The 26905-nt window shown below is 39.7% G+C and overlaps 16 protein-coding genes across 16 annotated transcripts; 8 read left to right on the forward strand and 8 right to left on the reverse strand. All coding sequences in view use genetic code 12, as the record gives it.

Annotated features, from left to right (window-relative positions):
* Nucleotides 1-1173: 1173 nt before the first annotated feature.
* Nucleotides 1174-2847, forward strand: KGF57_004932 (uncharacterized protein; the record flags this gene model as incomplete). The annotated part of the gene is made up of 1 exon (XM_051754494.1): nucleotides 1174-2847. The coding sequence occupies one exon, from the start codon at nucleotides 1174-1176 to the stop codon at nucleotides 2845-2847; it is 1674 nt and encodes a 557-aa protein (XP_051606612.1).
* Nucleotides 2848-5075: 2228 nt separating this feature from the next.
* On the forward strand, nucleotides 5076-6542 carry KGF57_004933 (uncharacterized protein; the record flags this gene model as incomplete). The annotated part of the gene is made up of 1 exon (XM_051754495.1): nucleotides 5076-6542. One exon carries the CDS (start codon nucleotides 5076-5078, stop codon nucleotides 6540-6542), a length of 1467 nt encoding a protein of 488 aa, XP_051606613.1.
* A 193-nt stretch (nucleotides 6543-6735) lies between these two features.
* On the reverse strand, nucleotides 6736-7233 carry IMP2 (endopeptidase catalytic subunit; the record flags this gene model as incomplete). The annotated part of the gene is made up of 1 exon (XM_051754496.1): nucleotides 6736-7233. One exon carries the CDS (start codon nucleotides 7231-7233, stop codon nucleotides 6736-6738), a length of 498 nt encoding a protein of 165 aa, XP_051606614.1.
* Nucleotides 7234-7495: 262 nt separating this feature from the next.
* KGF57_004935 (uncharacterized protein) lies at nucleotides 7496-7816 on the forward strand (the record flags this gene model as incomplete). The annotated part of the gene is made up of 1 exon (XM_051754497.1): nucleotides 7496-7816. The coding sequence occupies one exon, from the start codon at nucleotides 7496-7498 to the stop codon at nucleotides 7814-7816; it is 321 nt and encodes a 106-aa protein (XP_051606615.1).
* Nucleotides 7817-7864: 48 nt separating this feature from the next.
* KGF57_004936 (uncharacterized protein) lies at nucleotides 7865-8530 on the reverse strand (the record flags this gene model as incomplete). The annotated part of the gene is made up of 1 exon (XM_051754498.1): nucleotides 7865-8530. The coding sequence occupies one exon, from the start codon at nucleotides 8528-8530 to the stop codon at nucleotides 7865-7867; it is 666 nt and encodes a 221-aa protein (XP_051606616.1).
* Nucleotides 8531-8715: 185 nt separating this feature from the next.
* KGF57_004937 (polyphosphatase) lies at nucleotides 8716-9273 on the forward strand (the record flags this gene model as incomplete). The annotated part of the gene is made up of 1 exon (XM_051754499.1): nucleotides 8716-9273. One exon carries the CDS (start codon nucleotides 8716-8718, stop codon nucleotides 9271-9273), a length of 558 nt encoding a protein of 185 aa, XP_051606617.1.
* Nucleotides 9274-9289: 16 nt separating this feature from the next.
* On the reverse strand, nucleotides 9290-10228 carry KGF57_004938 (uncharacterized protein; the record flags this gene model as incomplete). The annotated part of the gene is made up of 1 exon (XM_051754501.1): nucleotides 9290-10228. The coding sequence occupies one exon, from the start codon at nucleotides 10226-10228 to the stop codon at nucleotides 9290-9292; it is 939 nt and encodes a 312-aa protein (XP_051606618.1).
* A 112-nt stretch (nucleotides 10229-10340) lies between these two features.
* On the reverse strand, nucleotides 10341-11249 carry KGF57_004939 (uncharacterized protein; the record flags this gene model as incomplete). The annotated part of the gene is made up of 1 exon (XM_051754502.1): nucleotides 10341-11249. The coding sequence occupies one exon, from the start codon at nucleotides 11247-11249 to the stop codon at nucleotides 10341-10343; it is 909 nt and encodes a 302-aa protein (XP_051606619.1).
* A 239-nt stretch (nucleotides 11250-11488) lies between these two features.
* On the forward strand, nucleotides 11489-13729 carry MES1 (methionine--tRNA ligase; the record flags this gene model as incomplete). The annotated part of the gene is made up of 1 exon (XM_051754503.1): nucleotides 11489-13729. One exon carries the CDS (start codon nucleotides 11489-11491, stop codon nucleotides 13727-13729), a length of 2241 nt encoding a protein of 746 aa, XP_051606620.1.
* A 79-nt stretch (nucleotides 13730-13808) lies between these two features.
* On the reverse strand, nucleotides 13809-14639 carry KGF57_004941 (uncharacterized protein; the record flags this gene model as incomplete). The annotated part of the gene is made up of 1 exon (XM_051754504.1): nucleotides 13809-14639. One exon carries the CDS (start codon nucleotides 14637-14639, stop codon nucleotides 13809-13811), a length of 831 nt encoding a protein of 276 aa, XP_051606621.1.
* A 1168-nt stretch (nucleotides 14640-15807) lies between these two features.
* KGF57_004942 (uncharacterized protein) lies at nucleotides 15808-16041 on the forward strand (the record flags this gene model as incomplete). Its single annotated transcript, XM_051754505.1, has 1 exon — nucleotides 15808-16041. The coding sequence occupies one exon, from the start codon at nucleotides 15808-15810 to the stop codon at nucleotides 16039-16041; it is 234 nt and encodes a 77-aa protein (XP_051606622.1).
* A 1363-nt stretch (nucleotides 16042-17404) lies between these two features.
* On the forward strand, nucleotides 17405-18865 carry UAP1 (UDP-N-acetylglucosamine diphosphorylase; the record flags this gene model as incomplete). The annotated part of the gene is made up of 1 exon (XM_051754506.1): nucleotides 17405-18865. One exon carries the CDS (start codon nucleotides 17405-17407, stop codon nucleotides 18863-18865), a length of 1461 nt encoding a protein of 486 aa, XP_051606623.1.
* Nucleotides 18866-18952: 87 nt separating this feature from the next.
* UTP13 (Utp13p) lies at nucleotides 18953-21340 on the reverse strand (the record flags this gene model as incomplete). Its single annotated transcript, XM_051754507.1, has 1 exon — nucleotides 18953-21340. The coding sequence occupies one exon, from the start codon at nucleotides 21338-21340 to the stop codon at nucleotides 18953-18955; it is 2388 nt and encodes a 795-aa protein (XP_051606624.1).
* A 231-nt stretch (nucleotides 21341-21571) lies between these two features.
* On the reverse strand, nucleotides 21572-23248 carry KGF57_004945 (uncharacterized protein; the record flags this gene model as incomplete). Its single annotated transcript, XM_051754508.1, has 1 exon — nucleotides 21572-23248. One exon carries the CDS (start codon nucleotides 23246-23248, stop codon nucleotides 21572-21574), a length of 1677 nt encoding a protein of 558 aa, XP_051606625.1.
* Nucleotides 23249-23682: 434 nt separating this feature from the next.
* Nucleotides 23683-23961, forward strand: KGF57_004946 (uncharacterized protein; the record flags this gene model as incomplete). The annotated part of the gene is made up of 1 exon (XM_051754509.1): nucleotides 23683-23961. The coding sequence occupies one exon, from the start codon at nucleotides 23683-23685 to the stop codon at nucleotides 23959-23961; it is 279 nt and encodes a 92-aa protein (XP_051606626.1).
* Nucleotides 23962-24105: 144 nt separating this feature from the next.
* On the reverse strand, nucleotides 24106-26769 carry KGF57_004947 (uncharacterized protein; the record flags this gene model as incomplete). The annotated part of the gene is made up of 1 exon (XM_051754510.1): nucleotides 24106-26769. One exon carries the CDS (start codon nucleotides 26767-26769, stop codon nucleotides 24106-24108), a length of 2664 nt encoding a protein of 887 aa, XP_051606627.1.
* Nucleotides 26770-26905: the final 136 nt, after the last annotated feature.

Below are 26905 nucleotides of genomic sequence, written 5' to 3' on the forward strand. Positions count from 1 at the left end.
CTTGAGGAGATTTGACGAGGGTAAACGCGACACCATTCTTTCACTCATTCGAGAGCAAGATTTTTACATTGTCTCTGTTAAATCTCTCCTCTTGTTTCCTCATCAAATTCACTTGTCCAACGCCGCACATTTTGATCTGACTGGGGTTACAACGAAAAAATATTTGTACCTAATTTAGGAAAAAAAAGTGAAATTAATTTCAAAATTTAACTTTATATAAACAGTGGTTGATCTTATTAATGCATATTGTAGAAGTTATTGCTAAATTAAAGGTTAGCTAAAAATTTCAGTACACGCGCAGCTTTTAATTAGCGCCTCTAATTTTCTAAATATATTGCGTATCACTAAACCAGCACTGGAAGTAAGCAATATTTGATATGGCAGTCCATTCAAGCAGAACGTGGCTAAATTTTGGGATCAGAATAGCACGTGCTCAAGGTAAAAGGCGTATTCAGGCTATATTCCCTGCCATTTTGCAGTCTCAGAGAAATGTAACTTAAAAAGTTTATCCGGTAGCCGAGAGTAGTCCATGAGTTGACATTTTAATTTTGGAAGGGAAAATCAAACCATAATCGGTTCAGTTCAACTTCTTTGATAACAAAGAAAACTATACACCACTCGAGACCTAAAACCGTTACTTTGTCGAAGCTGGGTCAATGTCAGTTGTTTCGAAAAAAAACTTGCATTATCTAATTGCCAAGGATGAAGAGCACTACAAAGTTCAAAAGTGGAATAATCAGTTCAACCATTTAATAGTTCTTTTGTGATGTTCTTACCAACAACTCAAAAATGGTAAACTAATACTAGGTATTGTTAACCATTCGTATCAACTAAAACACTATATTGTTTTGCGAAGGGTTTAAATTGAGAAGTTATTATGATTTGATATCAGCGGTGAGTCGTTTAAAATCGTAAATCACAATACAAAACAATGCAAAACAATAAAAAACGATACAATGAGATAACGATTACGCCTCTAATTATGACCGCGTGGGCACTGAAATTCATCAATGGCGGATAACTAATTTACTAAAGATAACCGTACAATAATTACCTGTGGCTTTAGCCTTTGTCTATATAAGACGACACTATTTCCCAATCAAATCGAATTCCAAGTTTCAAATATTCATTCAACAACACACACACACACACACACACACACACACACACAGAATGGCCACCAGAGATCTCCCGAAATCTGCAGGCGATCTTCTCACCAGCTGGGTTGGTCGTATTCAAGATGAAATGACTATCGGCAAGTCGCAAGACGAGTTGATGGATCGCGACAGACTTGCAAAACTCAACGAATTTTCTTCGGCTTCTTCGAAGGACAGCGATATCGAGACGAACGCAGGTGACAAAGAGGAGGAGGTAGAAACCAAAGTTAGAGTGAAGAACTTGTGGCCAGCTTTTGCTTCCGGTGCCGGTTTGTTTTCTGATGGGTACGTCAATGCAGGTATTGGAAACGTTCTTTCGTGTTTGAAAATGATTTACGGTGATGAGTTTACTAAAAGCAATGCCATTTCAAATATTGGATCTATTGCGTTCGTTGGTACCATCATTGGTCAAATTGGGTTTGGATATATTAGTGACAAAATGAGCAGACACAAAGGAATGTTGATTGCAAACATCATGTTGATTGTGTTCACTTTGTTGTGCGCAGTGGGGTCTTGGGGTAAAACCACACAGGGATTCTTTGCCTGTTTGACCGTTTGGAGATTTTTCCTTGGTATTGCCATTGGCTCTGAGTATCCAACAAGTTCAGTTATTGCTTCAGAGTTTGCTAATCAATTACCAGCCGGCCATAGAAACAGGTATTTTACATGGTTCACCAACTCCATGATCGATTTGGGTTTTGTTGTGGCCAGTTTTGTGCCACTTGTGTTGTTGTGGATCCTTACTCCTAACCACTTGCGTGCATTATGGAGAATCAGCATTGGGTTGGGAGTGATTCCACCTTTAATTTTGTTTTTTATCAGGTTGAAGATGTCAAACTCGACCAATTTTACAAAATTAAATATGAAGCGGGTTGCTTACAAAGATTACCCACTTTGGTTGATCTTCAAATTCTATTGGTTCAGATTGTCCATTGTGTCTTTGATTTGGTTCATCTACGACTTTTCAGTCTACTCATTTGGTACTTTCAACACAATCATTATTGGTGAAGTCATTCCAAATGGTACTTTGTATCAAAACTGGGGTTGGTCAGTTGTGTTTAACTTGTTTTACATGCCAGGATGTTTACTCGGTGGGTTCGTTGCTGATTACTTGGGTCCCAGATTGACATTAGCCTTGGGTGTGGGAATTCAAGGAATCATCGGTATTGCCATGTCAGCTTGTTTAAACTCATTGAAAAAACACGTTGCTGGTTTTGTTGTTGTCTTTGGTATCTTTACTGCGTTTGGTGAATTTGGTCCCGGTAACAATACTGGTCTCCTCGCTTCCAAAACATGTGCCACCCCAATCAGAGGTCAGTACTATGGTATTGCCGCTGCTATTGGAAAGCTTGGTGCTTTCATCGGAACCTGGGTATTCCCAGCAATTCAGAAACATTACGCTTACGATGAAAACTTGACATTGCAAGTTCCATTCTATGTTTCATCAGCCTTGTGTTTGTTCAGTGCACTTTTGGCCATTTTCTTTGTGCCACCAGTTGGTCAAGATGCTATTGATAGAGAAGATAAGCTTTTCTTGGAGTATTTGCGTGATAACGGATTCGACAGGTTTGATATGCTCGGTGATTCTGGAATTGTCACAACTGATGAACACTCTACGGATCACAAGCAATATTCAGGAGTAGTTGAAAAGAACGATGATGAGGTGGTTGTTGTTCAGGAGAAAAAATAGAGGGAAAGTTGTTGTTGTTGTGTCTTGAATAGTTGTTTTTTCGATATAGTTGTTTGAATATAATCTACGTAAAGCTCTTTTTGGTTTTCAGACAAGGCAGTATTTTGAGATACTCTGCGAGGAAACGGAGCCGCTGCATTTCTCCAGTTGGATCGAAATTGAGTTATGTATCGGAAATACCGAAAATAAAAAACACACACAAAAAAAAAAAAAAAAACAAATAAAAATGAAACGTGACTGTCGGAATTAGCTCCTCACAAATTATTTCATCAAAAAATGTAATCTTCGATGGCAATTACTCAGCAACATTTCAATTACAGTATGTCTTGCTTCAAGCGGACGATCAAGAAATTAGAATCATCTCATGTTTCTGTATTCAAAGTGGTGGTTGTCAACAGAGGTCTTACCGCATTGCCGCACCGGAAAAAGCACGATGATTGCGCGCTTTAACCCCACAAATGGATAAAGCCCAGAGTCACTAAAGAGAAAACAGTTTAGCATTGGGAGGCGTTGCAGGGTATAGTGTTGTTGAAAACATGTTAGTGTTTTGCACCTTGAGCACTCTTCTTGGTAATGTTTAGATTGCCGAAAAAAAAAAAAAATGGAATATCGGACTCAGGAAATTCGAATGTACTATACATGAAGTGCAACATCTGTCCAACTACCACACCATAAATCTAGTTAAGATGTTTCAAATGCAGTATTTTCAAGAACAAGAATCTGTAAAGATTGATGACAAAACTCCCACTACACATCAGCTTCCTTAATGGATTAACCAAGTCCCTTGTTTATCTACTTAAGCCATCTCGCTCTACAATTTGTGGGTTGGAGAGTCCGGCTTCCTTGCATCTCGTTGTGCTCTTTCTCACAGTACCGTTGGTTCTAGAATGTACAGGTTTGTGTCACATGCTGGAACAGCATAGTTTCCCCGAATGGAGGCATATTTACGAATCCAATTATAGCAATCGTCTATTCTTCTCATCTTCTTCAAGGCGGTTTAAACTTTTCAGCCTCCATGTTTGTTTTTTTTCTTTACACTTTGTGCATTTCTTTTGGGACCCGTACTTTGCTTTGTGTGAAAATTGGAATGGTGAAACGAAGGCTGGAAGTTGCCGACCTTGAAAGAGTGAGAGGCTATGAGTTCCAAATCACAAAGTTTACCGGTTTACCCTTGACGAAGAGACACAGCTAGCTCGCGAGCTATACGACTTCTAGCTTGTTCAGTATTTCTTTTTTTTTTTTTTGTGAGCCATTGAAAACAAGACAATTAAGCATTCTCACTTTCTCTTGTTCCTTTCATTCGTATATGTACAATGTGCTAGTCGGTTAACGTATACTGATATTTTTGTGTTGTTTGAAAAAAAAAAAACAAAAAACTTTTCAGATAGATCTGGCGGTTGTGAGATTTCTCCTCTTATCTATTGCGATTGTTGGCCAATGACTAAAGACGCCCAACTGGTGCACAAAACACATAAACATACCTAATAGAAAATATGTACTGGATCCAACTCGTACAACCTACATTCACATAAGAAATTAGCTACCACGCACACCACCACCACACTCACCACCACACACAAAAACTGGTGAATTTTTTATTTTTATGGGTCCCTTCTTTCGGGGACTTGGTGAGCCGTCGTGACTGAGTTTGCAACCCATAGTGTGTCGAGCTCAATCAGCAGTACACCCAAGAAGATGAGGGCCGTCCATGGCTACATCTGTTGAGTTTAGTAGTAGGCTATTCATATACCCAGAATGCTGCAGTGAGGAAGGATAGATAATATTCCTGAATCCCAAGAAAATATGCAAACCCCATTCACTTAAAAGCCACAAAACACTATAAAATTTTCGCTATAAAATGGATCATATATTACTACAGTTTATTCACCACGAAATAATGAGTTGGTCATTTTCTTATATTTCCTATCCAATATATTACATTTCTTCATTAGCAACAAGACTTTTTTCTTGTGTTGTAGCTGTTAGCTGGTTTACTTGCATTTCCGTTCGTTATCATTCAACTGGTATCACACTTGAACTTGCACTGGAGAATCACCTCACAACTACTCAATCTGGCTTTTTACCCCATACTTTTAATTTGATCAGCTTTATTCATTGGCTTGGTATATAAATACACTGGCACAAATCTCCTGATACTCATGCGTTTAATCACAAGTTGACAATAGACAACTTTACAATCACAAAAAATATACCCCATATAGCTACAAATGTCATCATTAGCTGAAGATAAGGAGGTTAGGGCCAAGGAAGAGGTTGAATACATCTCGAGTGGAGAAGAATCGGCCATTTCGGAAGAACACAAACAATATCTTATTGCAAAGCATGGGACTTATGACTTGGTTCCGCTACCATCGATGAATGACAATGATCCATTGAACTGGTCCAATGGGTTCAAGCACTTGCAGTTGGCTATGGTGGCCTTTCATGCTTTCATGGCTACGTTTGTGGCGTCCGGTTTGGTGCCTGTTGTCGGATTGTATTCTGAGGTTTTCCAAATGTCAACGGCAGACGTGGCATACTTGGTGTCTGTCCAGATTGTATTGGTTGGTACGTTCCCATTATTGTGGGTGCCCTTGATGGAAAGATATGGTAAACGTTTGCTTCTTATTGTGTCAACATTTGGAACTATGTGTTTTTCCTTGGGAAGTGTATTTGCTACAACTTATGGAACCATGATGGCAATGAGATGTTTGCAGGCCATATTTATCTCCCCTGGTTTGGCTGTGGGTGGTGCCGTTGTGAATGAAACTACATTCAGTCACCAAAGAGGATCCAGAAGTGGTATTTGGGCTATCGCTGTGAATTTGGGAACCATGGTTGGTGCCTTGTTGATGGGTATTGTTGCACAACATCAAGACGCAAAGTATATCCATGTGGTGTTTACATTCATCAACTTTGGACAAGTTGTTTGTTACCTTCTCTTTGGAAAGGAGTCGCTGTTTAACCATGAGGATTTATCCAAAAATGAAACCAACAGATTCAAGCAGTTACGCTTCAGGGCAATTTTCCCAGAGAATCACATAACTTTGAAAAAGATATTCCACCCCATGGTTTTCTTTGCAAATTTGAGAATCTTCATTCCAACGTTTGTGTACTCAATGTGCTTTCTTCATGCAAATATCGCCTTGAATATCGAGATTCCAGAAGTTATGTATTTGAAGTTTGGATTGGGACCTCAAGCTTTGGGATTGCAGTTTGTTTCATTTATTATCGGTGCCGTTTTGGGTGAAGTTGGTGGTTACATGTCTGATAAGTTGGTTGCATGGGGTCAAAAGAGAGGCAAGGGGCCTTCTTTCAGATTATGGATTACGTACCCTGGATTTGCCACTTGTATCATTGGATTGGTTGTGTTTGGTGTGCAGATTGATGCTGCTGCTACCTGGAATGTTACCCCATTGGTTGGTTGTGCCTTGGCTTCCTTTGGTTTGCAAATCATGACTTCCCCATTCATTGCATACTGTATTGATATGGATCACACACAAGCTGGAGCTATCATTTTGTTTATCACTGTTGTGAGACAGACACTTGCTTTCATTGGTCCATTCTATTTCCCAATTATGTTTGCTAGATTGGGTTTCACGATTGCGTATAGTATAATGGCTGGAATCATTGGTGGATTGGCGTTCCTTCCTACCCTTATTTTGCACTTTATAGATGCAAGGAACGGCAAGTAAAAAAACAGAGGCTATACAGGTGTTGTGTTTTTTTGTAAGGTTATTTTGTATAATGAAATTATATGATTCGTGATATACGTGTATGGAAGATTCTCTCTGACCGATTTACCATTATGCCCTCATCAATATTTTATGTGGTTTCAGTCGCCACACCTTGTGCTTTACAAATAACATCCCCTCTTCAATTCCACCTCTAGTTTTCGCCCCATTGCCTCTCCAAAGTCAGTCCAAACCGACTCAAGGGCCAAAGAATCATCACCACTTTCCCCACCACCAAACCTTTACTAATGGGCCCAAACTCATTGGAATCTATAGAGTGCACCTGATTATCCCCTTCAACCCAATAATGATTTCGTGGTATTTTCACCTCCAGCTTAGGATACAGTGAAGACGGTAGTACAACATCTCCATTGATTCCAACCACTCTTTTAGTCAACAACTTTTCCGGGTCCAAGGGCAGACGAAACATAACGACATCGCCTCGAGATATGCTGTTGTCCTTGGTCTTGATGTTGTATTTCTGTACAAGCACTATGTCTTTTGAAGTTGTTGCTGTTCCCGGGTTGAATGTTGGGGTCATGGATGAGCCGGAGACTTGGTAAGGTTGATACACATGGTTGGTGAATGTGTAAAGCACAGGTAGCCATGTTATTGTGAGTAGCGTGGCTTTTAAACTTTGACTTAGTGGCATGCAAATGGGTGAAGATAAGACTGGGTGGCAAGGTTATTGAGATCTAAGTATATGTTTTAAAATGGAGATTTTGCAAAGATTTTTCAAAATCTCTATCCAGTCGACTTCTACCGCGGAAATTTAACCGTTGCTTTTAACCTTGCAACTATTTCTTTTTCTTGTTTCTTTTTTTTTAGTTTTTTGCTTCATTTGCATTCAGGTTGCATTCTTTTCATTCATTTTCATTGTCTTCGTTGTTGTTTTCCCAACTGTTTCATAGAAGATGTCTTTACAGCAAAAGGGTGGATTGTTGGACCAGATACTATTGGAAGACATTGCTAGGTGCTGTCCTCACCAGTTTCTTGCTTTCCATCAATGCATGTCATTACCACAGCCAGACCCCGAACACTGTCTAAAACAGCAAGTCGAGTTGACGCAGTGTATAAGAACATCAGTGCCATCGTTCCAAAAAATTCAAGGCGAATGCTCGGGTAAGTTGCAAGCTTATGAAGCATGCTTGAAGATGAACAAGAGCCAGACGCTGAAGTGCACGCACGAGCTAGAAGATTTGAGAAACTGTGCATTTGGGTCTATAAACAAGTAGATAGATAATACATATTTTATAGAGATTCCCTTCCCCCCCCTCCCCCTCTCAAACACGGTACTTTGGTTTCAAGTTTTCGATTCTTATTTTCGACAAAAAGTTTTTGGTCACCTCTCTCAACTCCGAAGACCGGTCATGGGTCTCTTCAATCTCGTGCTTGTGGTGCAACAACTCATGTTCAATATCTTCCTTGTGTTTTATCTTTGTGTCTGGGTCATCCTTGGCATGGTATTGTTTCCAATGGTGTTCTTCGTATTCACTTTCGAAATCCAAGTGGTGGCCTTGACCGTAGCCGAAATCAGGTAGTTCGCCTCCACTGGTGTGGAATTTGACCCATTCATCTTTACTTATAACTCCGTTTTTATCAGTATCAAACAACTTGAAAATCTTTTCAACAACCATGTTTTGAACTTCAGGTGTCACTTTTCGAGAGTCTTCACCCATACCGGACCCATCACCGATGATCACCTCATGTTTGATCCCGTAGAGATTGAGTATATCGCTTCTGTCCCACTGCCCGGCCCCTTTCAAATCGTGCATGGTAAAGAATGTTTGGGCATCGTAGTCAGCAATGTTGTGCTCTTCCAACATGTGCCAGTCTTGCCACCTCAAATGTGCCGGTTTCTGTTTGAGAACATTTTGGGAATGGTCGCCGTGAGAAAACACTGTAGCTGCAGACGCCAAGAGTGCTATCGCCGTGGTTAGAAACTTCATTGGTGGATCTGTCCTTGAATTGGAGTGGTGGTGCTGAAAATTCGTGTTGACCTTTTGCGAATCAAAATCACAAAATTCCAATTTCGCCAAACTCTGTGTCAACTTTAGTTACTCAATTGACAAAAATTCAGCGTCACGTCGACCACCCCCACTATCACCACCTGCGACCCAGCGGATACACTTGAATGACAGAGTACAGAAACCCGAACTTACCCAACAAGTCCTCTGAAGCAAGACAGGGCAGGGAGAACCAGCGATACAACGAAGAGACTGGTGCTAGAATTGTTGCCGGGTGCATATGCCTCAACGAAACCAAAGACAAGGTGATTATGATCTCATCCTCAAAACATAAGGACCGGTGGATAGTTCCCAAGGGAGGTAATGAATTAGACGAACTGGAGTTGGAAACTGCAGTGAGAGAGACTTGGGAAGAGGCGGGTGTTGAAGGGATTATTGTTAAAAAGTTGCCCGTGGTTATGGACTCGCGAGGTCAAAAAGCCCCCATAATTAAGGGAGACTTTGACTCAGAACATATACCTAAAAGCGAATTCCATTTCTTTGAATTACAGGTTGATCAATTGAGCACCACGTGGCCCGAAATGAAGAAACGTGAGAGAAGATGGTGTACTTATTCAGAAGCGAAACATGAGTTACTCAAACTGAAACGGCCCGAATTGGTTGACGCGTTGAATCTGAGCTCGATACAGAAAGACACTGAAGTTAAAGCTGTTGATGAGTATTGATCTACTTTTTATTTTTCTACTTAAATAACCCACTCATGAGATTTGCCATTAAACCCCCTTGATTATTGGAGTTGCCAATGCTTAAATTGAAATACAACTTTCCCAAGTACTCTACCGGCGGTAATAACTCTGCGCTCTTCAACACTGTGTAGTATTGATCGTACAATTTTCTATATTTTTGACTGTTTGTTTGTGGATCCTTTTGCAACACTTCCAGCAATAGTTGAACAAAATTGAGCAATGGTTTCTTGTCAAAATACTGTACCTCACCAATAGTCTCTGACTCGGCATTTATCCCCTTGAGGAACAACGATTGTGCCTCTTGTGCGAATTTGATATTCTTCAAGTACGCATAGTTCAACACGGGTCTGGCCAAAAGTGCGCCAGGATCGACATCCAGGTTAGCTTTGGCCGTATCAATCAAAAACTTTACATAAATTGGAACCGACTCAAAAGTACCCAAAACCAAATGCAACTCTGCAATGGCAAATAGTTTAACTTTTTGCTCATACTCTATACTTTCCTCGCCAGCAGCTTGTAGAAGCTTGGACCCGAATAAATGATGCAAATCGTTATCTCCAAAGTTCTTACAACCTTCTGACTTCTGTGACCACGTTATACTGGCCTTGGCCAAGTCATTGAGCAGGGGATCGTTGTTGGGCAAGTTTGAAATTAATTCAATCAACTTGAGTTTGGCATCCTTGTCAGTAACCTTCAATCCTTCCTCGTCGTAAATTTGTATGAGATAGATAATCAAGTCTGATGCTGACGCAAATTCCTTGTTTTGGATTAAAATGTTGGCACCTTGGTATAATAGATCTCTTGCTTCCGAATACTGTTGAGCTTTAACGTATCTGTTGGTGATTGTCCTCAAGGTTTGGTGAGCCTCATAGAAGGATCCTGAATCAATCTTGGATTGGAATCTTTGGATAGTCTTGGCCAATTTGTCTGACATAGTTTGAAGGGGTACGGGGGGAGGGGGGAGGGGGATTGATGATGTATTGGCGTCGATAAATCTACACTTTGGTTTGTACGTACATTTCTGTTTTTCTTTTCTTTTTTTTTTTCTACAGCAGGTTTGTTGGAGGTTTGGTAGCGACGAGCTTTTGAACCACGGTTCCGTCTTCATTTCGATGCAAGATATACTCAAGATTCAAGGGGTTGTTGATGTAGCGCAATTTGCGGCAGATTTTGAGAAGCTTGAAAGCCGTGTCAAAGTTTGAGCCAAGTTGATCCACTGTAATGACTTGTATTTTGTGTATTGTACGCGCCTTACGAATGAGCTCCTCCACAACCGCCGTAACTTGTCCTGCATTTACTGTTTCGAGATCCAACAATTTCAACGTTGAAATGCTTCCGTGGATCAACTTTGCTAATAACTCGCATACCGATTTGCCTGGTGAGTTGGTCTTGTAATATTTTGAGTCGTCAACACCTCGAGCTATAGGTCTCATGATCATGTCGTAGAAGGATGACAAGCTCGCTCTTCGAATGCAACAAAGTGATCGAAATATCAATGTTTTAAGCTTTAATTGGGGCACAGTAAGAGCTTGTGTTTTGGTTAACCTCATTCCGTTTCTGGTCATGCATAAAGTCAAATCTGTCACTGTTGCGGGTAACTTGTCCATGGCGTTGAGGATATCGTTTAAGGAAGCACTAATCGAGACTGATACCAAACTCTTAAATAATGTCACCAGCAGAATAAGTTGCTTGTTGGGCTGAATCAAGTAAAGTGTCTTGATCTTGCAACACGCTCCAATTTGAACCAACTTTTGTAAACCTTGCAAAGGTGTTGAAAATGGAGTGTTTCCAAGAACTAATGGTCTCAACAAGTATAGGACGTAGTAGTGATCATGGTATATTTGTTTGCAAGTATACAAGATAGAAAGGATGTTTCGGTACTTGTAGTCCATTTTCCATCTTTCAAATATGATTCTGGAAATAGCATGATGTGGGAGATCAAGTAATGTAGTCATCTTGAGCTTCTGCTGTTGTGGTTTGTTGTGATTGCTGAAGACAGTGGTTTCTTATGGTGTATGAATTCGTTATGATGTGTGTTGCAAAAAAAAAAAAAAAAAAAAAAAAAAAAAAAAAAAAAAAAAAAAAAACCCCACCCAAAAAAAAAAAAAAAAAAAAAAAAAAAAAAAAAAAAAAAAGAAAAATTTCAAATCTTGACTTGAGTCATCACTCAATATTCACACTTTATCTAGCCACTATGAGTTTAGAACTTTACGGATCCAAGGACAAGACGTTGTTGGCGTTGGTTAGCAATTTGAAAGTTTCTATTGCAGCAGCAGCATATGACCCAAAGCTTGTTGTGAAATCACCTGAAGATGACGAGCACAGTGGTGTTCTATTGAAGGACAAAAAGACTGGATTCGAGCTCTTTGAACCTAATGCTATTGTCAAATACTTGGCAAAGAACTACACCACCGATGAACACATCAAATTTGAGGAGAAGGAGTTACATAAAGCGTTGTTGACCAATAAGAAGGAGAATCTCGAGCAAGTCAAGGTTACAACTCCCACAAAGGTCGATATTATCCCATCACAGATTATTCTCTTTTCATCACTATACCCAATCTACGCCAACTCAACGAATACCTGGTTCAACGAGTTTGCTGAAAAAGTTGCCAAAGGAGTGCAACATGCGTTATCAATTACTAAAGTTGAAAGAGTAAAAGAGGAAAACACTGGAACTCAAAACTATGTAAAAGACTACTTGGTCAAAGACCAAGCTGCAAGAATTGTTCCCAAACCAGATGAGAGAAACATTTTGATTACTTCGGCTTTGCCATATGTGAATAACGTGCCCCATTTAGGTAACATTATTGGATCCGTATTGAGTGCTGATATTTATGCCAGATACGTCAAGAATAGAAACCACAATGCTATTTTCATTTGTGGTACTGATGAGTATGGTACTGCAACTGAGACCAAAGCCTTGGAAGATGGCGTTACACCAAAGGAGTTGTGTGACAAGTACCATAAGATTCATAAAGAGGTGTATGATTGGTTTGACATTGGTTTCGACTATTTCGGAAGAACAACCACCGATTTACAAACTGAGATTGCACAAGATATCTTTTTGAAATTGCACAAGAATGGCTATTTGGAAGAAAAGACCACTGAACAGTTGTATTGTGAAGAACATCATTCGTTCTTGGCCGATAGATTTGTTGAAGGTACTTGTCCCAAGTGTGGGTATGAAGATGCTAGAGGTGACCAATGTGACAAATGTGGTAACTTGTTAGACCCATTGGAGTTGATTGACCCGAGATGTAAAGTGGATGGAGCAAAACCAGTGGTGAGAAACTCGACTCATATTTATCTCAAATTGAATGATTTGGAAGAACCATTGAAAAAATGGGTTGAAGAGGCTAGTGGAGTATGGTCGAAAAACTCCAAGACCATTACCAACTCGTGGATCAAGCAAGGTTTGGAGCCAAGATGCATTACAAGAGATTTGAAGTGGGGTACCCCTGTTCCATTGCCTGGATATGAAGAAAAAGTGTTGTACGTTTGGTTTGATGCTACAATCGGTTATGTTTCCATTACTGCCAACTATTTCAGAGATAACGATGCCACCGACACCGAGAATTGGATCAAATGGTGGAAGAATCCGGAAAATGTCGACTTGTACCAATTTATGGGTAAGGATAACGTGCCATTCCACACGGTTGTGTTCCCTGCGTCCGAAATTGGTACTGGCGATAACTGGACAAAGTTGCACCATTTGAGCACAACTGAGTATTTGCAGTACGAAGGTGGCAAATTTTCCAAATCGAGAGGTGTTGGTGTTTTCGGAAACAATGCCAAAGAAACTGGCGTGTCGTCTTCAGTTTGGAGATACTATTTGGCTTCAATTAGACCTGAAACTGGTGATGCGCAATTTTCGTGGGACGAATTTGTTGCCAAGAATAACAGTGAGTTGTTGGCCAACTTGGGTAACTTTGTTAATCGTATTGTCAAGTTCGTCAATGCCAAGTATAATGGGGTCTTGCCAAAATACAATCTTGACAATATTCCAAACTACAAGGAATTTGCAAGTGAGTTCAATGGGTTATTGAAGGAATACATTCAAGCTATGGATGGAATTCAAATTAGAAAAGGGTTGGAAACGGCTATGGCATTGTCGGCGCGTGGAAATGCCTTTTTGCAGTCGAATCGTATCGACAACAAGAGTTTTGAAGAAGAGCCAGATCGTATTGATGCTGTGGTTAATGTTGGAATCAATATTGCTTATTTGTTATCAGCTGTGTTTTATCCATTTATGCCACTGACTTCGGTGCAAATCAATAGAATTTTGAATGCTCCTGCATTGTCTATTCCTGATCAATTCACACTTGTGTTACTTGCCGGTCATAACATTGGCGCTGCTGAGTATCTTTTCAAGAGAATTGATGAAAAGAAGATTGATGAATGGAGAAAGTTGTACGGAGGACAACAGAAGTAAACAAAAGTAGATAGGGTTATGTTGTATTAGAGTAGATGAAACGATGAAACACAAATATCAGTGGAAGCAGGTTCCATATTTACTCTGGTTTCTTGTAGATGATTTCAAAATTGACTGCACTCCAGAGTGAAGTTTCGTCGTTCTTCCACTCTTTTAAAAGCTTGATCACCTCTTGCTTGGCTTCCTCGTCCTTTTTCTCATCATTTGCTACAAAGGTCTCACCTCCATTTTCAACTCTCTTGATGAGTAACTCGCCCCAAACTTGCTTGGTCTTGTCGTTCCCTTTAAACAACATATTGGACGCAGTGGTGGTGATGTTGCTTGGGTCATACCCAGCTTCAACTGCTCTTCTAAACAACTTGCGACCAGCTCTCACATCAGTCGAGCCCCGGTTCAAAGCACTTTTGAGATGGAAATCCTTGAGCTTTTCATACTTTGGCGGATCCATGATAAACGATTCCAAATCTCCATCCTTCACAGCAACAAATCTCCCAGGCTTGGTGACACGAGCCAATTCCTTCAAAGCCTTAATTGGATCTTGCAAATGAACTATAACTTGATGTGCATAGACTAAATCAAATGTATTGTCTTTGAATGGCAAATTGTAAATTGATCCTTCTTGAAATTTGACATTGTCCAATTGAGGCTCTGTTGCTTTTTTTAAGTTGTTTGCAGTTTCAATTATCTCCTTGGTAGGTTCAACTCCAATAACAGATCCACCTGAAGTGAGGTAGTTTTTTGCCAAATCAATAGTAATGGATCCTGGTCCACTGCCCACGTCTAAAACATGGAAGTCTGGTTGAAGTACGGATGTGATGAACTTGACGGAGTTGTCCACAGTTCTGATGGCGTGAGTATCAGAAATGGATTTTTTGTAGCCTTTGTTGTAGTATGCTTGTTCACTGGACATACTGGCTGTCTTGGACCTTATTGAAAGTGGAGCAAGTGTTGATGAAATTCACGCCACAGAAAAGAGAAACACACAGGTACGGACTTTATTTGATCGGAATGCCACAAAATGCGGCAATGTTCACATACACATTCGGAGATAACAGAACTGTTTTCTGTTTTCTGTTTTCTGTTTTCTGTTTTCTGTTTATTTATTTATTTATATTTTTTTTTTTCATGTTCTTTAAAAACCTTTTCGACAGTTCCTATGATGACCTAAGCACTCGGTCTATTTGAGCAAGACATTATTATCCTCTCTACTAGCTCCTGTGATAAACGGATGTGAATATACAAATTAGCACTAATTTGTATTTTCGAAAGCTTTAGATATCTAAACGCTTATATACAAATCTAAAATTTACATTTTGAGATAATCTTCCCCATGTGTAGCTTCCATTTTTCTAACAAAAGAGACTTCTATAGCAAATCTATTGATATTAAAGGTAATCAGAAGTGCCATTTAGATATCGCTTAGCTCTGATTATTGTACAATGATTACGTTATTTTTTTATTTTTTATTTTTTTTGAGTTGCTCCCAATGTGAGCTTTGTGAGATGGCAGTTGCCTTACTCAGACCATCTTAAAGAAGCAACATCAACATCAGATCCGGTACTCATCGGTAGTGTATTCCGAGTAGTAGTTTTGAGAGCCAGAAGAGTAATTTATAAAGGGGATGATGATCAATTAATTACTTGATTGAGAAGCATTTGATAGATAGATACGGTTTAGTGGCACAAAATCTGATAAAGTTATATGGAGGAGGAAAAACCCGGGGAAAAAAAAAAAAGTTGACGTAGTCAGGTGACTCTCGGGTCATGGAGAAAAGAAAAATTGCGGAAGAAACCCCACACACTTTTTCAGTCTTTTATTTTAAATACATTGTATAAGGAAGGCAAAGAGTCACGAATTACAGATCATCACTGTCACCTTCATTTAATTTGCTTTACGCTGCTAGGAGATAACCCGGTGTCTAGTTCTCAAATTCTACTTATTTATAACCGCTTCTGAGTACACCCCTACCCCCCCCCCCGCATCTTTTTCAGTTCAGAACCCTCGGGAGGAAATTCGTTTGTATTGATTTTCACAACCTACAACACTTTTGCACCACACAGAACCAAAATTTCAACACCATGTCTTCTATGATGTCCACTTTAAAAGGCGTAGTGGCAGGCGCACTCATCACACCAATCGTTGCCAAATTCGTTATTGCTCCAAGAATGTTTGATCCTAACATCATGAAAGAGATTCATTACATTCAAAAGGAGTTGGATTTCGTTGGTTGGAACGTGAGACATTTGGAGGAAGAAAGAGGAATAAAAGAAGATGATTTATACACACCGGCAACGTACTATGCACAAGGATAGAATTTGGTGTCGATTTTTTTTTTCTTATACTGCTTTATTTTGGGTTATTTTTATTTAATGAAAAAAAGGGATTGTTTATTATGACACTATGTAGAGTGAGCTCTCAGACATCTCTTTCAAGTGGAGGATTTGTAGTAATCTTGTAAGTGGTTTGTGTCGACTACACTATCAAACCTCGGCTGCGCTGAAAGATGTATGATGCCGCCAAAACTCCGATAATGGAAAGAGTTGGCTTCTTTCTGACCACTTGACGCATCCCATCGTGGGTGGATTTAAGGAACACACAAAGTAGATTCCTTCACAATCTTGTAAGTTTCACGCTTAGTTAAACTTAAGACGCACAGAGTTTCTGCACCACTCCTTGACGTCTTGCGTCATTAGTAGACAAATACGGGAACAATGGTTTCAATTGTTTGAGGGTACTGCACTAGAAATGATAGTCTCAAAACTCTATTTTGCTGAGGGTTGCAAATCTCTTGTCGTATATAATTAGCCGGGTAAGCAAAACAAAAAAAAATTCAATCGCCCTGCTGCGGTTGCGCAACACGCGTCATCCCTCAGACACTGAGCCTAGACTCACTAGGAATATCACAAAAATTAAAAAACGTAGAGTACTTCCAGGCTTAGTTGGTGGATAAACACACAGAAATCGTTGGGAGAGAGTTTCTAGTTGGTTCTGCGATGGGACATGCTCACTTTGGTTATCTGATTGCAGAGAGTAGCCCACGTCAGGCCATGGGCGAGGGTGAGAAGACATAAATTAAGCAGTTAAAACCTTATCAGTGAAAGAAGTCCCTTCAATGTTGATGACTTCTATCTCTATTTTCTGGGCATTATGAAGAAAGAAAAGGGATATCCGCTTGATTGTATTCGATGGTGCACACAATCAGTGTAGCAGTTGTAGTTGTAGTTGTTGTCAGTGGTGGTGGTACTTAATTTTCCCAAAACGACAAAATTGTAAACACAAGAAAATAAAAATAAAATTTAAAAGAAAAGGGCAAAGCAAGAAACTCACCGAGTTTCACGAGTTAATTTAATTCAACGCATTCATCTCTAAATATAGCAACAGCTCAGATAAGTACATAAACAACACAACTCAAAAGCACAGAAATCAAAACAAGGATCGAAAATTTCAGGTGGGCGACAATAAGAAAACAGGGGTTTATGTGTATTATTTAATTAAACGCTTGAAATATTTTTTTGTTTTTTTTTTTTTGAGAAAAAAAAGAAATATAAAACTTGCATCCCAGGTCCTGTTTTCAAAGAATCATTCAACTGCACTGATTCACAATACTTCACACTCATCTCCACACTCGTTCAACAACGCCTTTGCTTGCCAAACGACCACACTTGTATGCATAAAATGACAGTCGAATCACAACAACACATTTTTGAAGAATTTAAAAAGGCAAATCAAAGCCATCTTTTCAAGTACTATGACCAGTTGACTGTGGAGGAACAAACTCATTTCCTAAGCCAACTATCGAGTATTCAAGACCCTTCAAAGTTGGTTTCCACAGTATCCGACGCTATTAAATTCTCTTCTTCAAATGCATCAGCCAAAAACTTTACTCAGTTGCCAAATGAACAAACTGCATCAACGCTTGATCTCGACTCCACCACGTCTCAACACTGGTCCGAGTTGGGATTCCAAGCTATTGCCGATGGCCAAGTAGCTGTGCTTTTGATGGCTGGCGGACAAGGAACTCGGTTAGGTTCAAGCGACCCAAAGGGATGTTATGACGTTTCATTACCTTCACACAAGCCACTTTTCCAAATCCAAGCAGAAAAGATTCTCAAGATTCAACAGTTGGCACAAAAGAGACTCAAGTTGGATAAGCTACCCACGGTGATGTGGTATATCATGACCAGTGGTCCAACAAGAAAATCCACTGAACAGTTTTTCAAAACCCACAATTTCTTTGGGTTGGATTCCAAACAGGTTGTGTTTTTCAACCAAGGCACATTACCATGCTTTGACTTATCGGGTGAAAAGATTCTTCTTCAATCGAAAAATGCCATTTGTGAATCACCAGATGGGAACGGTGGATTATACAAGGCGTTATTAAACAATGGCATCTTGGACGATATGGTCAACAAAAATATCAAACATATACACATGTACTGCGTGGACAATGCATTAGTTAAAGTTGCCGATCCTTTGTTTATTGGGTTTGCTATTGATAAGCAATTTGACTTGGCCACTAAAGTTGTACGTAAAAGAGATGCCAATGAAAGTGTTGGCTTGATTGTTCTTAATGATGATATTAAGAGACCTTGTGTGATTGAATATAGTGAGATTTCCAAAGAACTAGCCGAAAAGAGAGATCCACAAGATGATTCAAAATTGTTTCTTCGCGCAGCAAACATTGTCAATCATTATTACTCAATTGATTTGTTGACTAAAATGGTCCCACAATGGATCTCATCTCAAGAATATTTACCATTCCACATTGCCAAGAAAAAGATTCCGTCAATGGACTTGAAAACTGATCAATTTGTCAAGCCAGAAACTCCAAATGGTATCAAATTGGAACAGTTTATCTTTGACGTGTTTACTTCGGTTGAGTTGTCCAAGTTTGGCTGTCTCGAAGTTGACAGAATTGATGAATTCTCACCATTGAAAAATGCCAATGGCGCAAAGAATGACACTCCAACTACGTGCAGACAAGACTACTTGGAAAGAGGAACCAGATGGGTCAAGGAGAATGGAGGACAAGTGGCACCCAACGCACTTGTTGAAGTCGATGCATTGACGAGTTACGGTGGTGAAGGATTAGAGTTTGTTAAAGGTAAAACTTTTGCCAATGGTGATGTAATTTAGAAGGCTATATACATATATTCTACTCCAAAGAAAGAAAAAAAAAAAAACAAAAAGAAAGGAGTTTATTTAAAGTTAGGTTTGAATTTTCTAAGCTAGTAAGCGGTTCATTTGTTCAACTGTGTAGTCCAATATATAAGTCTGCTCAATCAAATCATCTAATCGATTGTAATGACGCTCATTGTATGGAATGATACTATCAATAATCTTCATCAACCCTGGTATCTCAATCAAAGTCTCAACGGCAAAATGTTGCAAAATTACATGAATTAATGACTGACTAATTTCGAAAAACTTGAAATTGATATTCCAATCTCGAATTTTCTTGAATAGGGTAACTAGTTGATCATTGTTTAATTGACCGATTGTGTTTTCTAATTCAAATGACCCAATAGTTGATTCGTCATCCTCATTAGTTTCAATACACGATCTAATCACATGGTACAATCTCATAGAATGGTTCAATGTCAATGCCAACAAAAACGCATTGCTCCAATCTTGATTCTTGACGAAATTTGATAAATCCTGCTCTTGTTCGACTTTATGTTTGGCTGCCAAATCACGTAGCCTCATTTCTTCAGCCGTATTATCTGTCCATTTAGTCACTTTACCATCCGCATCAGCAGTGATGAACTCGTCACCTTGGTCATCACGTAAAGCCATTGCCCAGATCCTGTTGTCATGGTTGTCCAAAGTTTTAATCTCTTCTCCAGCTTTAAAATCCCAAATCTTGACTAACCCATCAGCTCCACATGATACAAGTTGTGGCAGTTGTGCGTTGAAGAATTTTACTCGTTGGATAGAATTTGTATGTCCTTCAAGGGTTTTTTGACATGTGAAATCATTCAACGACCACACTTTTAATGTCTTGTCTCCACTTCCTGTTACAATCAATTTATCATATTTGTAAAAATTGATGTCCCATAATCCTCTTTTATGACCTTTTAACACACCAATTGTTTCCCCTGATTGTGAGCTCCAGACTTTGCCCAACTTGTCGTAAGAGGCAGTGGCAAAGTACTCATCGTTGGGGGATATATCAATGGCATTTATATCTTTATCATGTGCTCTTCGTGTGTACACCGAGGTCTTTACTACACTCCCACTGGTTCTGGGAATGTTCCATCTCTTAATAGTTAAATCGCTCGATCCAGTTATTAAAAACGTGGGATCCAGTGTGAGTTTATTCAAGCAGATTGCAGTGACTGCCCCTGCATGGCCTTGGAAAGTGGAAAACAATTCAAAATTCTCAACTTCATCATTCCAGGCCCACAACTTGGCTTCACCATCTTTCGACGCAGTGGCCACCCATCTTCCATCAGGACTTGCATCCAATGCATTCAAAATATCTCTATGACCTTCGCACAATTTCAACTCAAATGGCTTTTGCAAGTCCATGATCCTCAATGCCGGAGAGTTTGTCGCCATCGCCAACAAGCTACTGTTAGGGCCAACGTACCTCACATCGGCAATTATACCCTGATTACCAGCAATTCGCTTGACAACAGATAGTTCCTTCACGTTCTCACTTATTGTGCGTTGCTCTTGAGTTGAAAGATCCAACTCCACCAATGTTTGATCACTGATGACCAAGTACAATTGTTGATGGCACACTTTAATCACATCAATAATCAACAACTCCTCACTCGTCTCTAAAGGCTGTGGTGACTGAGCAACCAAGTCACCCGTTTTGATATCCCACAATCGCAAAACATTACTGGAGCCTGCAGTGTAGAAAAACTGACGCTCATTAGCATACCTCGTAAACCCACTTGCCTCAATCTGTTCACTTATCGGATAGGTGTACAACGGCTTGAAATTTTTTGTGTTGTATATAATCACAACATGATCTCTTCCACCAGTTATGAAATACTCGTAATTCTCATCAAATGCAACACCTCTAACGGCAGCATTGTGATCCTTTAAAGTATGTATACATTTCCGTTTCGACAAGTCCCATATTTTAACTGTACCCATTGTGTCACCACTAGCCAATCTCCAGCTATTCAAATTGTTCAACTCTCCATACAAGGTGATCGAACAAATCGTCGTTCCGTGCCCCTTCAAAGAATGGGTCACATATCCACCTTCAATATCCCAAACAGTCACAACACCATCTGACCCACCAAATGCAAACAACGATGACGTCGAATCCACGGTCGATATATAAACTGGTGATGAAAGCTTAAAAGTCTTTGTGATTTGCTTAGACGTGATATCGAAAATGCGTAGCTGTTGCGATTGTGAGCAGATGGCTAGGTATTTACCGTCTGGAGTGATGCATAAACTGGTGATTGCCTCGTCGTCATCTCCTTCGATTTTGTAGTAGATCTCGTTGGTGTTCAAATCAGTTATAACTACATCTTCATTGAGGGGTGTGGCTAGATATTGTCCATCTGAGGACGATATACTTGCGCTAGTGCCACCCAAGTAGATTGGTTCTGTCTCTTTATGTACATATGTTGTTTTCAAGTCCATGCTGGGTGCTGGGTGCTGGATGCTGGATGCTGGTGTATGTGTGTGTGTTCTACTAAGACCCCCTTTTGCAACAAAGACTTGAGAATTTTCTTTTTTTTTTTTTTTTATTTTCAAGATGAGCATATCTTTGGCTCTTGCAAATGTGTGTGTGTGTGTGTGAGTGTGTGTGCGCTTTAAGCTTATACTTTAATAATGTCTATCAGTATTTACTACACACATCTACATCTACATCTATATCTCTATCCACTCTATACCCAAGGACTTTGCTGTGTTCTCCATATACATCTCAATGTAATCCTCTAATCCTTGATTTTTTTCACTTGCGTCACCAGACACCCACTGTTTAAATCTGATCAACCTAAATAGTAAACTGGAAAAGACCATGGTCAACCTTATCCTGAATATATCCCAATATTCCCCCCAAGATACATTGTTTTCACTTGAAATAGCTGAAATTGCCTCACTGGTCAATAAATTTATTCGATTAACCGGTGATCCATACTCTTGATTGAGATTTTGAATCATCCTCATAGTCCTCACTATAAACGTCAATTCCTTGGGGAACTTCAGTTTATCACCAATGAAATCTTTAAACAAGTCAGATATATCACGATTGTCTTTACCGTTTGAGTTAGATGGTACCATCTTAACTGGACGTAATTGCACCAAGGTTGCAAAAATATCAGGAGAAGAAATCCCCCAATCAAGGGCAATTTCTTGCACACCGCTGGTGTTGAGTAGGAACAAGTCCTTCCAAAGCTTGCCATACTGTAGCCTAAATTTTTCAGGAAGTGTCGTGTACAACCCATGGTCGAGTAATACAAGTTCTTGCTGACCCCTCTCGTTGTATCGCGCAATCAAGTTGCCTGGATGAGGGTCGGAATGAACAAAGCCGTATCTGAAAATTTGTCTTCCAAAGAGCTGAATATACTGCTGCATCATTAACGTGAGATTGAAATTCTGATGCAATAGCTCGTCTTTTTTCGTCAACGCAACACCATCAATCCATTCAGCGGGAAGAACTTGCTTAGTAGTGAGTTCAGGATAATTTTTGGGGATTTTCAAATTCATATTCTTCAATTCTGAATCATCGTTGATCAAGTGTTGCAACTTTTGGGCATTTTCCATCTCATGAATAAAATTCGTCTCATTTTGCAACTGTTGAGATATAAACTTGCTGAACATCGTCAATGGTATATCAAACACTTTTTCATACACTCTTGAAATGAAGTTGTAAACCCATAAATCGACCACAACCTGTCTACTAATGTAGTGATGCTGCACTTTTAATGCAACTTCCCGACCTCCGAAATTGGACTTGAGTTTTGCTTTATGCACCTGAGCAATTGAAGCACTTCCAATGGGATCCTTATCAATCCAATCAAAATATTCTGCTTCATAATTTGACCCCAAATTTAACTTCAAAACAGCATCGACTTGTTCCCACGCATCAGTTGGAGCGTCATCATACAATTTGGGGAATTTGTCCTGGTAGGCTTTGGGGAATAAGGTACCCTGGTTTGCAATTGCTTGTCCTAGTTTGATGTAGAGTCCCTTATTTGTTGTCATCATCAGTAACAATTTTTCACTGGCAATCTCATGCAAATCATTCAAATCGCGATACCTGTTGCTATTGGACCCGTACTCATAAGCGACCCAGAGAAGTACATACAATGCGCGAGCAGTCCTAGTTGCAAGACTCGAGTTGTACTCTTTATCAATGATGTATATGGCGCCTCCGCTAACGGCGACAATGGCTGCTCGAAGTCCTGTTAGTTTAAGAATCTTTGATTGGTGATGAACATTGGGTTGCGCTTGGCGGATACTTGCAAAACTCCTTCCTCTGATTTGTGGACTGGATCTCAATATGGGAGACGACAACGCCCTATGCAAGGACCGACTGAACATTTACCTTGATGGTGTAGGCGTGACGTTTGCTGCGCTGAATGATTGAATGAGCAACAAAGTTGCAAAAATTAAAATCTATGGAGAAGATAATCTTTATCGAGAAGAGTAATAATTTTTACAGATTGAGTGACTTGAGGTGGGGAATGAAAAAAAAAAAAAAACCCCAAAAGCTCAAAAGAGAGCAATGCCATGGGGGAATGCATATTGGGGAAGGCATCCAACAATGTAGCAGATTCTCTTAAAGTACAACGGCAATTGTACAATCTCCCATATGAAATGGTACATGTCTCCCTCGGTACCAAATTATCTGGTAGCAAATCAATTGTTCAATTTTTACCCGAAGAGAGAGAGAGAGAGAGAAAGAAAGAAAAAAAAAATCATTTCATTATTATACCAACTTCCAAAACCCGTTAATCAACAACACACCACAAGCAATGTTTGCACGCCACATTTCTAAACCATTGGCCAGATCAATTCGTACCTATGCAACCGAGGTAGTTGTGCCACCACCAAGAACCAAGAAAGTTGGCGCATTCAGAGGAGGATTCATTGGATTCTTATTGGGTGTCACAGTCACTGGAGGCGCTTCATACTACTACTTGTTGGACCAATACAATGCTTCTAATACTGTTGTTGCTGCCGATGTAATTGCATTACAAGCTTCCATTAGCAATTTGGAGAGGCATGTCAAGTCGCTTGAGCAAAAGAAGTAAACTAATAAGAATATCAATCAAAAAACTTGAAGGATAGGAGTTACTATGTACATGTATTTAATGAGAATGAATATTCAACATGGGGGTGGAAACATGGATTAGACATGATTGTTCGTTTTGTCGTAGATTAGAAACATTTCGTTATCAAACCTCGGAGCAAAATTGGATAGCTTCATTGACAAATTGTGCAAATTCATCTTTGGACAACTCTCCATCTCCCAAGATAACCTCAAACCTCTTTCCTCCAAAATTCCCACCTTCTATTATACTCAAACACAACTCTCTGCCATTGAGGTCAAACATCAAGTCGGTCTTATACGTCAAATGGACGTAATCGTATTTGATAAACTTGCCATTGACACACAACTCGATTGATGATGACGGCTTGATTTTCACATGTCCCGCAAAACTCAATTGAGAATCTTCCAAGAATCTCGCCAAATTTGGCTGATTGTCAAAAGAAACCCCACTTTGTGCACGATCTTCCATCTGTGGATGCAACAAATCACCAACAATCAATTTCGACACTTGCAAATCAGTGGCTAATCGAGGAGCAGCAACGTAAACATTATTCATTGCTTCAATGGACAACACCTGCAATGTTTCCAATTTGATCTTGCCCCAGTCGTTCAAATCCGCTTGGATTTCAACTGGCGGATACTCTTGCAAAACTTGAGGATCCACATTGCTCGAACTGTGGTAAATTGAAGGACTTAACCGTATTTGCATCTTGTTTGTAAAAGTTTGATTGCCATTGTACAAAATAGGCAAGGATGTAGCCAAATCTTTGATGAATGGAATGCTAGTGAGAAAGCTAAATTTGTCTGAATTGGCTGAAAGAAGCTGCAGTGAAGTGGGCTCAGTTTGTGAGGTTTTCTCTTGCTTGTATAATAGAGAGCCAAATTGGATAGTGTAAGCAGAATATGGTTCTGTCTTTCTAGAAGAGCCAGGTAAGCCATTGGCAAATGACAAGTCATTCAATACAGTGTACAATTGGTCAATCCGCTCAGATGAAAGATTCCAGTGTTTTAGACGATCGAGGCCATGCAAGGGAGACTTTGCGGGAATGGAAAGGGAAGTGTCATTGGAGTTTTGTATTTCGTGATTTTCCTCTACTGAGTTAGAGAAGCTTTCTGATTTCTGCAGTGAATCAATAGCAGCACTTCCCTCATCTTCGGCAAATGCACCCAACTCGGTTCTTAGGATTTCCAAAGTCTCATCAGCAGTCTGTTTCTCAGCATCTACGATCAAGCTTGCCACATCAGGAAAATCTTCCGGTTTCAAATCATCTTCAAATGTTCCCAATTCATGGCGCAATGCCTCAAGATTCAAGTGTTGGTCATCAAGATTAGTTGCCGACAAAGACTCTTGCTTGTTTTTGACAATTTTGTCCAAATCGAAACCTTTTGCAAGTACAGTTTGTTCGCCTACTATGTTCAAATGTGGCGCAGTATCTGCCGTGTCACCATCAATCTCATCTTGCTTACTGGAACTTTCTTCTTGCTTTGGTCTTATTGATTTGAACATGCCCAAAATCTCATCCGATAATGCCTCATCAAGAAAACTGTTGTTGTCCGATTTCAAGGCTAGTTTTTGATCAACCAAATCGTCCAACAGCTTCAGCTTCAAGAATTTGTCATTCATCTTGTCAAATTTCTCAAACACCATTTCGCTCCCACTGCCTGGTTTCCTATCTCTATGGAATAGAGTATAATATTGAGCATGCTTCTCATTCCAAGGCCACACACCATCGTTGACATAAGGGAGCAATTGAGCTCCCTTTATGGCTTCTTTGTTGAAAAAAAAAGTCTGAATATGTGGGTTATGACCGAGAGCCCACAGTATTAGTCTCTTTGCCGTATCAATGCTTGATTGAGAATTTGCAGAAATTTTGAACCTACCATTACCAAAATCTTGGAAATATGACAGTGACGCAAACGATACCTCACCAAAGTCTAAATCGCGTCTTCTTTCCTTGTTAATGAACGACAAATCTATGATTTCCCACAATATTTGATTGTTCAATTTCACCACTTCAGCTTCAATATTGTCCAACTCCAGCTTCAATCCGGAAACAGCTAGTTTTGTTTTACTAAGCTGGACTTTGAAATTTGATGCAATGAGATTACGTGTGAATCTAGATCGTTTCGGGTCGAGGAGAAACCTCTGCGCCGGACTCAACTCAATGACCCGACTGCTAATTAACGCGTCGTCTGAAAAATTTGATGCTTGTTTGGTAATTTTCCAATAATGAGAGAATAATGCCTCGATTATTTGTCGTTTGTTTTGTCTCGACTTCAATGGTGGTAATCCTGGGTTTTTGGCTCTATAATTATTGATGTAGCTGATTATCTGGTTCTTTCTAAATGCATTGTCTATTTCTTTTGTTAATTTGTCGTACCTCTTACTTCCAATGTTTGTCTCAAAAGGTTTGAATGTCTCAATATACCTAGACAAGTCACCGTCGTCATCAGTCAGTGAATTCAAGACGCTCTTGTTTTTACGGTAAAGTTCTTGGATTAATGCCAAGTCTACTTTGGCAGCAGCTCGAGGTTGTCGCTGAGCCGGCTGAGTCGGCAGTGTCGACAGTGTCGACAGTGACCACTTCCCACTATCTCTTCTCTTTCGCCTTTTGATCTGATTGGGCTTCAAAAATATTCGTTTCTGTTTCTCATTCGGTACTTCTTGTGAAGATGATGCGGGTTCTATTACCGGTGAGTCTAGATTGTTACGCAAAGAACAAGTGAACGAAAATGATCGTATTGGAGCAGATCTCGGTTTTTGTCTCAAGCTATGTCGTATGAGCATTAGTGATGACTGTATATTATGCAATATAAGAGGGTCCCTTATGCAATGATCAAAATTGGGTAGCCGCTGCAAAAAGTAGAGAGAATCAAATTTTCCACTCATCTCATCCAATGCTACCAACTGACATCAAGAGAAT

Source organism: Candida theae (assembly GCF_024610275.1).
Source record: "Candida theae strain CBS 12239 chromosome Unknown scaffold14, whole genome shotgun sequence".
Classification (NCBI taxonomy): domain Eukaryota; kingdom Fungi; phylum Ascomycota; class Pichiomycetes; order Serinales; family Debaryomycetaceae; genus Lodderomyces; species Lodderomyces theae.